Source organism: Bufo bufo, chromosome 8, assembly GCF_905171765.1.
Source record: "Bufo bufo chromosome 8, aBufBuf1.1, whole genome shotgun sequence".
In the NCBI taxonomy this organism is placed as follows: Eukaryota; Metazoa; Chordata; class Amphibia; order Anura; family Bufonidae; genus Bufo; species Bufo bufo.
In genome coordinates this window covers 98,184,533-98,195,688 of record NC_053396.1, presented here as the reverse complement: position 1 = coordinate 98,195,688, position 11,156 = coordinate 98,184,533, and the positions used below count along the sequence as shown (strand labels likewise).

The following is an 11,156-nucleotide window of genomic DNA, read 5'->3' as shown; positions in this document are numbered from 1 at the left end:
TACTTGACACAGGATCACGCGCCACTATATTGTCATATAGTTATTTTCAACAGGTATTGGATGTGACAGCAAAGAGGCTGAGATTGAATTTTTTGATGGCTCTTTGATAAGTGTAGGCAGAGACAACTTTGCCAAATGGAAAGATTACCGGATGATGATGAGTAAAGAGATATCAAGGTTCCAGCTAGATGGAAACCCAGGATTGGTAAAGTATCAACATGCAAATGTACTAACCTATACATGTATTTTCCTCTGTAACTAATTATCTCTTGACTCACTTTTGAATCGAGAACTTGCTCTGTTCAAGAAAAGAATCTATGCCAAATCAAAGAAGTATGGTAGTGTGAACTCTTTTCTTGCAGGAGTGATAAAAAGTGAAAGATGTATGTGCTTATATTTATCATACAATATATTACAGGAGCATGATGGCATCGAGGGTTGTCGTCGTTATTTACGTCGTCCTAATCTTGGGGAAGGAGTGCCACGTCGAGCCGATCGTTGTACCAAGCCCTTAATCTGGGATCATGCTGCAGAATACCACAAGATTCATGTTGACGAATAAGAGGGTTCTATCCCAAAAGATCTACGTCATTTTGGATCCACGCGTCTTCGTTGAAAGACAGTTCAACATTTCAGCGATTTTGTCTCCAGAGAGAAAGATGTGGTATCAAATACATGTCTGTTATTCCCAAGAAAGGATTACACAGATCCTGGAACAGACAAGGAAAACCTTGACCAGGGAACAGTTTTTAACAAGTCAACAGCCAAAGCAGTTCATTTCTGCGATTACAGCTGCCATAATCTTTGGAGTAGCGGGCACAGTCATTGCCACCAGTGTATCAGCTGTTAATTCCATCTCTATTAAGACATTGGAACTTGAGATCGGTTCACTGAAACGGAACCTGATGAGTATTCATGCAGAGGGAAAATCCGAAGCAACATCTATCAGACAATGATTTATTAAATCCCTCCGTTTGGACATGGGGGGGCAGATTATATACACTGCGTGCAGAATTATTAGGCAAATGAGTATTTTGACCACATCATCCTCTTTATGCATGTTGTCTTACTCCAAGCTGTATAGGCTCGAAAGCCTACTACCAATTAAGCATATTAGGTGATGTGCATCTCTGTAATGAGAAGGGGTGTGGTCTAATGACATCAACACCCTATATTAGGTGTGCATAATTATCAGGCAACTTTCTTTCCTTTGGCAAAATGGGTCAAAAGAAGGACTTGACAGGCTCAGAAAAGTCAAAAATAGTGAGATATCTTGCAGAGGGATGCAGCACTCTTAAAATTGCAAAGCTTCTGAAGCGTGATCATCGAACAATCAAGCGTTTCATTCAAAATAGTCAACAGGGTCGCAAGAAGCGTGTGGAAAAACCAAGGCGCAAAATAACTGCCCATGAACTGAGAAAAGTCAAGCGTGCAGCTGCCAAGATGCCACCAGTTTGGCCATATTTCAGAGCTGCAACATCATTGGAGTGCCCAAAAGCACAAGGTGTGCAATACTCAGAGACATGGCCAAGGTAAGAAAGGCTGAAAGACGACCACCACTGAACAAGACACACAAGCTGAAACGTCAAGACTGGGCCAAGAAATATCTCAAGACTGATTTTTCTAAGGTTTTATGGACTGATGAAATGAGAGTGAGTCTTGATGGGCCAGATGGATGGGCCCGTGGCTGGATTGGTAAAGGGCAGAGAGCTCCAGTCCGACTCAGACGCCAGCAAGGTGGAGGTGGAGTACTGGTTTGGGCTGGTATCATCAAAGATGAGCTTGTGGGGCCTTTTCGGGTTGAGGATGGAGTCAAGCTCAACTCCCAGTCCTACTGCCAGTTTCTGGAAGACACCTTCTTCAAGCAGTGGTACAGGAAGAAGTCTGCATCCTTCAAGAAAAACATGATTTTCATGCAGGACAATGCTCCATCACACGCGTCCAAGTACTCCACAGCGTGGCAGGCAAGAGAGGGTATAAAAGAAGAAAATCTAATGACATGGCCTCCTTGTTCACCTGATCTGAACCCCATTGAGAACCTGTGGTCCATCATCAAATGTGAGATTTACAAGGAGGGAAAACAGTACACCTCTCTAAACAGTGTCTGGGAGGCTGTGGTTGCTGCTGCACGCAATGTTGATGGTGAACAGATCAAAACACTGACAGAATCCATGGATGGCAGGCTTTTGAGTGTCCTTGCAAAGAAAGGTGGCTATATTGGTCACTGATTTGTTTTTGAATGTCAGAAATGTATATTTGTGAATGTTGAGATGTTATATTGGTTTCACTGGTAAAAATAAATAATTGAAATGGGTATATATTTGTTTTTTGTTAATTTGCCTAATAATTATGCACAGTAATAGTCTCCTGCACACACAGATATCCCCCTAAAATAGCTCAAACTAAAAACAAACTAAAAACTACTTCCAAAAATATTCAGCTTTGATATTAATGAGTTTTTTTGGTTCATTGAGAACATGGTTGTTGTTCAATAATAAAATTAATCCTCAAAAATACAACTTGCCTAATAATTCTGCACTCCCTGTATGGGGTGTAATCTCTTGGATTACATTGTAATGAAGGGGGGATTTGTTGTGCCTTTTCAGAAGTGTGAACAGTTATATCTACTTATTCTAGTTATGATGAACAGTTTATAGTCAATATTTGGTATGGATTTCTGGGAATGAGACTTTTTTTGTCAACTATGTTTTTATTGACCAAAGTATACATACAGTCAACATTTAGAGCTTTTGAGGATAAGGGAGTTACATACTCCAATACAACGATATCAGACATTTACCAATAAGTACAGGTGAAGTAACAATTAAGTTGCCGGCAGAACCGGCTCTTACAAATAGCAGATACAAGTACTGATTCATGCGAGCCATATCAGAGTAATAGAAACAAATACTCCACTAATCAGTGATAAATGAACAAAATATAATATGGAGATGATTTTGTAGAAAAAAAAAAAGAAACAAAAATAAGGGAAATACTGTAATATATATATATATATATATATATATATATATATATATATATATATATATATATAGAGAGAGAGAGAAGGAGGAGGGGGGGGGGACCTCACAGTAAAGTTTCTCATAGGGTGCTGCACTTGCTTCTAGTCATACTACATATCCAATGTGCAGTAGGAGGACAACCATGGTTTCCAAATCAGTATGTAGTTGTGGTGGGACCTAGATGATCTGCTGCACATCTCTTCAAATCTACATATTTGGCCTACTTTCTCTAACCACTGATCTATCGTGTGAGGTGATGTATCTAGCCATCTCAGGGGGATCAGGGACCTGGCCGCCATCAGCAAATGGGTTGTTAAGTTTGAAGAGGAAGGTCTGTAGTTTTCCGAGATACAATCAAGAAGGGCAATAGGGGGTTAATGCCAAATGTTTACCTCTGAATTCATTTATCACTCGCTCTACTTCACTCCAAAAAGGTACAATCATAGAGCAGGACCACCATAGATGGGTGAGTGAACCAATCTGTGTTTTGCATCTCCAGCATACATTTGTGGATGACAGACCATGGGTATAAAGGAATTCAGGTGTCTTATACCATCTAGAGACAATTTTATATTGAGTTTCCTGCAGCCGAACACACCTGGAAAATCCATGTGAGTTTTGAAGTATGTGGGTTTTTTTCCACATTTGACAGCATGATATTTAGTTCCTTTTCCCAAGAGGTTATATACCCCGGAGTGCCAGTGTCCATGGCATCTCTGCATGTGCGCAACAGTTTTGACAGCTTTTTCTTACGGCTTTCAGGTGTGGATATGGATAACTCAAAATTTGTCTTTTCCCTAAGTGGGAAAAATCTCCCAACAAATTCCTTACAACAGCTATTAAAATGAGCAATATGTAAGAATGTGAGTGAAAAGTTTGGTAAGTATTCCTTCAAATTCTCTAGGTCAGGAACCACTCCACCCACAAGGAACTCCCCAACTGATATGTGATCCAAATGTTCCCACATTGGCCTAAAGGATGGTGAGTCTTTCCCTACAACCACAGGTATCAGGCTTGCCGGAAGTAACGGCGAAGGTGTTGGGGCCAGATGAGGGGCAAGTGAGCTCCAGGTTTGTGAAGACCCTCTAACCAGCAATTCAGCTTCAGATTTATTATTCTGGTTGTTGGGTTTGGGGGGGAATCCATAGGTTTTTAAGCGAGCGCCCTTTTAGAGTATCTGACAACTCTGCTCTGCTGGGATTATAATCATGAAGGAAGGCCAGGTTCATCCATTGACCTAATTGTATAGCTTTATATATGGTCTGAACATCAGGCAAGCCCAGTCCACCTTTGTCTTTAGTTTTGATTAACAGAGAATGGGCTAAATGTGGCCTCTTTAATTTCCACAGGTATCTCGAGAAGGTAGTTCTCATGATCTTGAAAAAGGACTGAGGGAGTGCAATTGGGAGCATCTGTAACTTATAGGTTATCTTGGGTATTACATACATTCTTTCAGAAGGGGCTTAAAGTTGGCATCATATTTTAGATAGTTTGGGAGGTATGTGTACCCCTAAGTATTTAATAGTGGACGTAGCCCACGCAAAAGGGGAAGTATTTTTGAGTAGACCTACAAGTCGTTTATTAAGTGTTATGTTTAAAATCTCCAATTTTGAGACATTTACTTTGAAGTTTGAACGAGTGCCTATGGCTTGAAGATCCGCTTTAATATCAGCAAGGTCATCTCTTACCGGCTGAAGGGCCTGCAGCAGGGACTCTTTCAACACCACTGCCGTGAGTGCCTTTTCTCGGCTTGAGTCCACATCGTCGCTTGAGGCTATCTCCTCTTCCCGCTCTAGCTGTGAGTTGGCGTCCTGCGCCATCTTGGAGGGAGACGCAGAGATATGTTTGTGGCGTTTAAAAAATAAAAAAAAATCAGCAACGTCTGCCTGATTTGCTGCTGGTTTTCCAGGAGCCCTGCCTTCTCCCTGTTGATACCGGCCGACTTTGCCCATTTTCAAGCTAAAAAGGTATTCCAGGCTGAGTGTGTGAGGCAGGAGAGGTCAGACTCCCGCAGCCATACCAGTCCGCGGCCAGGCTCCGCCCCCTGGGAATGAGACTTTGCTCAGAGGAAGTTGTGTTTTTTGTAACCAATATTCAATCATCATTTAGACAGTTAGAAGATACATGCCACCTGTGGTAGTAGAGGCTTCATTGTATTTCTTATCTGAACATAAATTCCACAATGTGAAAAGTGTCAAGATGTTCTTCTAAATCTATATTATAATTGGTTCATGTATCAAAGTTTGTCCCTCAGCTCTGAGATAAGGCTTCCAGATGTGAGGTATGTGTAGTGTTGAAGATATCAGACATGTATGAGTTAACCCTTAATGGTATACAACAGTGCCATCTAGGTATGAGCAGGTAACACTACAGCAGTAGCAAAAGTGCATTCTGGGTAGTGTTATGACATTCCATTCCTTATTAATGTACACGCCTATCTGACAATGATTGGAAAGTTCCAAACTAGGAAGGCATGTTCATCTGATACATTTTTGGTTAAGAAACCACATACCAAAGATAAAAGGAGAAAGGAAGAAAAAAGAAAGGGAGGGGAACAAAGAAAGCTGGGAGAAGGATCTTGATTATCAGAAAAACTCTTAAGAGCTGACTTCCCCTATCACCTACCTTCTCAGGTAATGTATGATTTTTATGCGTGTAGTAGTACATCAATATTGGCGCTGTTCAGTTCCAATGCATATAACTGAATAAAAGATTAATATTGAAACCACAAGAATACTTCTCTGTTGGGAATCTTTATATTCTTTAGTTTGATATCAAGCCGATAAATTTATAAGCTTTATTGCAATACTACTAATACAATCCGAGATTGGTCATAGTTTCAACAGAGCAAGGGCTCGTATCTGTCATTTTCTTGATTGAATTTCTGTGCATAATCAATTGATTGGTATATCTCTCAAATTGAAAGCAGTATTGCATAATATTCTTGTGTTGGTTGAATAGTGTTTTGGATATGGGTACTGCATATCATTGAAATTTACATACATTTTTGATTGCATTTTAAATTGTATAATAAATAATTTATATTTTTGCATAGATGCTTGTACCCTGTTCTTACGGATTGCACAAAATAATTAGGTTCTTGATTGAACGCTTTTGAGGTGTTTATATGTCCACTTCGTGGATCATTTAAATAATTTTTCTTTTGATCCATTAGTTTTTTGTTTGTTTTTTATATATAAAGCCTTTTCTTTACATCCCTGACAGGTATAGCCCATCTGGGTGGAGCCAACACTTTTCTAGTTTCAGCCTCCTAGTGGCAGCTGGGCATATACCCCATGGTGCTGTGTCCCCCCCAATGCCATTCACGAGAATGTGGTTTCTTAACGATGCTTCCTGCTTTTTATTACAAATTGCACAGGTCCTGTCTTGTTAGTCATCTCCTTATCACCCTATAAAAAAATACAACGGAAACTAAAAAAATGACTAAGCTTGATTATACATAACATCAGACAACCAGTCTCACTAGCCAGTAGGAATTACATAAATCCAGCCAATTTACAGATTCCGGGCTGCTATCCATGGCTGACCTGCCAGAACAGGGCTCAGCAATCTCCAGCTGTTCAGAAACTACAACTCCTAGAATCCTCCTCTGACTTATATGGGAATTACAAGAACTGAGTAAATGTACATGCTGGAAGTTGTAGTTTCATAGCAGCTGTAGTACCAAAGGTTGCTGATCCCTGTGCTACAAGCAAGCTCTGAAACTGCAGCCTGAATCTTAGAACTGAGTTCTCATGCATGCCTTCCTTAGTGCCATTTTCACTCTGCCATGCTAGCATCTTCACCATAAGTGACCTGATCCCCAGCTCCTGACCTGGATGTATTACAACACAATGCGCTGTATAGCTGGGACATACTCCCGCTTACCTCCTAAACATGAGCTACCCTGTGTGGCAATGTCACAACGCTGATGATGGAATAACACGCATGTTTAACCGGAATAAGGGGTGGGTTACACTCCACAGGGTATCGTCATCACCAGAGAAACATGAAGGGGTAGAGCGCTGTAAAACTCCTGGGCAAAAAAAAATAAAAAAAGCCCAACCTCTTCACACAACTGTCCTGCACAGGGAAAGAAAAACCACTGAGGGGTGTCATAATGGAAACTACTACCGTAGTGAAGAATCCCATTCATACATTTGAATAAAAAGTGCCAATTGTACAGTCAAAAAAAGCCAACCGAGTTTATTAAGTCAAATAAGTAATGTGCAGAGGCGCATTAATTCTTCTAATCTGTTGCAGTACATGCTTATTTTCCACACAAAGCGTTACATCCATACAAGATCAATGGGGGAAAAAAAAAAAAAAAAAAACACACACACAATGAAACATTTCCCTATCAAGTTTCTGTATGAGCAACATTTCAAGGAGTCTAGTGCGCGCAAAGTACAAGTACGTACACCAAATATATCTCATTTAGTCCATTAAATAGTGGGACACTGAGTTTGCAGTATGTGTGCTCTACACTCCTCCGCAGCACATTTCATTTATAGGCTGTGTGCTTTCCATTTGTGCAGTTTACACTTAATGGATTAGGCAAATAGGCAAATAAGGATTTGACATGAGGAAAGGCTGAGTAAATGTCAAATCAAGCAGACATCTGAAGGGAGACATTTCTGAACACATTTCATTTATACCCAAAGCTCACATGTACAGGACTGCTTGGAAACAAAATGCCAAACATTAAAAAGGCTACAAGTGGTTTATAAAACCTATAAAAAGGACTAGGACACCATTAATGATGCTTTGTGATTTTTTTTTAACTCTTCGAACCTGCACAGTTAGCTACAAGATTCAAGCGGAGATTAATGTTTTGAGCTAGCAGACACACACAGAACTTATGTTTAAAAGCCCAAACTTGAAATATGCATACTGCAAGACAAAACTAAAAATTTCTTAAGAACAATAAGTGTCCATCGAGTCATAACTGGAGGGTGATTTGCAAGATTTCCTGTACATTTAGCGAGAGAAAGGAGAAAACAAATGATTTCCATGTGTCCCCACTGTGAAAACGTACAAGCAACAAATATCCAACTTGTAGAGGACGTCTGGTTATGCAGATTCTGTGGTTTCCACTGGCTTGATGAGATGATCAGTTTTATTACCAGCTGCATAATGCTCCCACATCTGTGAGTATAATCTCTCCAAATCCATTGTGTACTGTTTGGTATTGAAAAGCGGACTAGATATCCTTTGTTTCCAAACTTTTGCACGGATCTTTTTCAGGCTACAAAAAAAAAGAAAAAAAAAAAAAGAAAACAAAAAGAAAAATTACATAATGATATTAGATCTGTATGACAGCTCCATAATGTACATTTGGTAAATGTTAGAACCCCTTATAAAGCAGGCACTATATGACAGAACAAACAACTTTCAAAAAATTAAAGAGGGCCTTTCAATGGTACTGACGTTACAATATTAGTACCTGGCTGTGTAAGGCTTTATTAGTAGACTAGCTGAAGGACCCAGCTTCGCTCGGGTATATTTAATCTATTTAATTTAATGTTTGTGTGTGTTGTTAAAAGATAAACACTATCCACTATAACAGTGACATCTACAGCACCCCGCCCCCTTAACAGTGACCTCCAAAGCCCCCACCCCTTAACAATGACGCCCCCCACGTGCCCTGTCCCTTAAAATTGAAACTCCACAGCAGCCCACACCCTTAACTTTGACCTTTACAGCAGCCTGCCCCTTTAACAGTGAGTATCACAGCACACCACCCCCTTAAGAGTGATGTCCACAGGAGGTCCATCACCTTAACAGTGGCCTTACAGCAATCTGCCCCTTAACACTGACCTTCATAGCAGACCATCCCCTTAACTGTGACCTTCACAGCAGCCTGCCGAGGTCCAGTTTCAGGCCGGACAGTCTGGCTTTCAAACTCCCTATCCTCCTGGCGCAGGGCCTGGACGGACACAAGGATGTCCTTTTGAACAGCTCACTCTCAGACAGCGGCACTGTGCTGTCTGAGTGTGAGCTGCAGGGAGAAAGTCACCCTGCCTCCCACCCCTGCAGCTGACAGAGGTTGATTTTTAACTTCCTTTTTCAATCACTGTCGGCTGAGGAGTGGGCGTCACTTAGCGTTACCTAGAAGTTGATTTTTAACTTAATTTTTTCAATCCATGTCAGCGGAGTGGGAGGCTGCATGGCCTAACTGGATGGGGGCTTGGCCTTTTGAATAGCTCACTCTAAGAGAGCAGCACTGATGTCTGAGTGTGAGCTGCACGGAGAAAGTCACCCTCCCTCCCACCTCTGCAGCTGATAGAAGTTGATCAACTTAATTTTTTCAATCCTCGTCTGCTGAGCAGGCATGGCCTAACCGGATCAGGGGTGTGGCTTATGCGACTGTGCAGATTCCTTTAGCGGACATACATACACACACAGCTTTATATATTAGATGTCAGGGTGCTTTTTTATTTATTTTCAGATTTTATGTGATGTACGTATTGCAACTGTTATATGGACAAGTGGTATTGGCTGCTACTCAAAATGTCTGGGGACCTGAAAACAGTCACTTGTTCATGTTACTTACAATTCTACGTCTGTGCCCATTTTCACTGCCGTTTCTTCATATTCTTGCCTACTTTTAGCAATTAATTCTGGACATCCAAGACAGGTCAGCTGTGAGGCAGCAACTCGAGATGCAAGTGTGTCACCTATAAACAAACACATAGATAAGTCCAATCTCACAGTAGCATAAGACATTTAAGGCTTCGTTCACATCACCGTTCAGCCTTTCCGTTCTCCTGCTCCGTTTAGGAGCACAAAACTGATGCCAAACTGAGCCCTTAGGACCCCATAAACTATAATGAGGTCCGTTATGTTTCCGCTCAGAAGATGATTTTTAAGCGGAGACAAAAGTCCTGCATGCACAACTTTTGTCTCCGCTTAAAAATCATCTGAGCGGAAACATAACGGACCTCATTATAGTCTATGGGGTCGTAAGGGCTCCGTTTTACGTCAGTTATGTGCCTTTTCCATCCTCCTGCTCCTAAACGGAGCAGGAGAACAGAAAGGCTGAACGGTGATGTGAACAAAGCTTTAATCGACAGAAATGAATTAACAAATCAATGGAAAGCTCCACTGACTGGATCTCCAAGCAGGAAGCATTGCTTACAGTCCAATCAATATCACCTTGCAACAGATCTATAATGTCAAAAGATAAAAAACACCAACATTAACAGAACTGAAGAACATTGTGAGAATGTCCTTTACCTGGCATAGTGACCATTGGAGTCCCTGCCCAAAGGACATCCATTCCAGTGGTGTGCCCATTGCACAATGGTGTATCTAAACAAACATCAGCCAGCTGTCCTCTTCGAACATGTTCTTCTTTAGGCGCAACTGGGGAAAAAATTATTCTGGACTGTGGAAGTCCCATGTTTTGGGCATACTGTTGAATGTTGGGCTCTCCTACTGCAGGAAATCTCAGCAGCCACAGGACGCTGTTTGGAACCCTTTTTAAAATCTGAAAAGGAACAATAAGAAAACGTTTTAAATAAGGAAAATGCTGCCAAAAAGATTTTTAACCCTAAGGTTTTCTGTTTCTGCCTTTTCATTTTTCATCCCCATCTTCATTGAGCCATAACTTTTTAATATTTCCGGTCACATAGCTGTATGAGGGCTTATTTGTTGTGGGAGAGGTAAAAAAAAAAAAAGAAAAAATCCAAATGGGGTGGAATTGGAAAATAAATGCAATTCCTCCACCCTTTACGGGTTTGTTCGCACGGTGTTCCGTTTGCGGCAAAACTGACCCATGCCCTTCTTTCTCTGGGTCAGTACAATACCCCATATGTATAGGTTTTTTATGTCTAAATACTGTAAAAATAAAATGTAAAAATTTTCCATTTTCTTTTTTACATCCCCATATTCTGACCCCCATAACTTTTCTATGGTTACTGAGCTGTGTCTGTGCTCATTTTTAGCGGGACAATCTGTAGGATTTTATTGATACCATTTTGGAGAGTGATTTTTTGAGCATATTTATTAATTTTTTGGGGGTAAGAGAAGCAATGAAAAAATTGCAAATTGGCCATTTTGACTATTTTTTCCCCCGTTACGCCATTCGCCGTATTGGAAAAATATTTTTATAACTTAATAGTACGAGCA

At 40.7% G+C, this 11,156-nt stretch overlaps 1 protein-coding gene across 1 annotated transcript in view; it reads right to left on the bottom strand.

Annotated features, from left to right (window-relative positions):
• Positions 1–8,096: 8,096 nt before the first annotated feature.
• The window catches only part of OGT (O-linked N-acetylglucosamine (GlcNAc) transferase), a 44,822-nt gene continuing 41,762 nt past the window's right edge, over positions 8,097–11,156 (bottom strand). Inside the window, exons 20-22 of the mRNA XM_040405815.1 lie at positions 10,263–10,515; positions 9,580–9,703; positions 8,097–8,271 (exon numbers count right to left, since the gene is read on the bottom strand). Of these exons, the coding sequence (XP_040261749.1) occupies positions 8,097–8,271; positions 9,580–9,703; positions 10,263–10,515 (552 nt within the window). The remainder of the gene's footprint in view (positions 8,272–9,579; positions 9,704–10,262; positions 10,516–11,156) is intronic.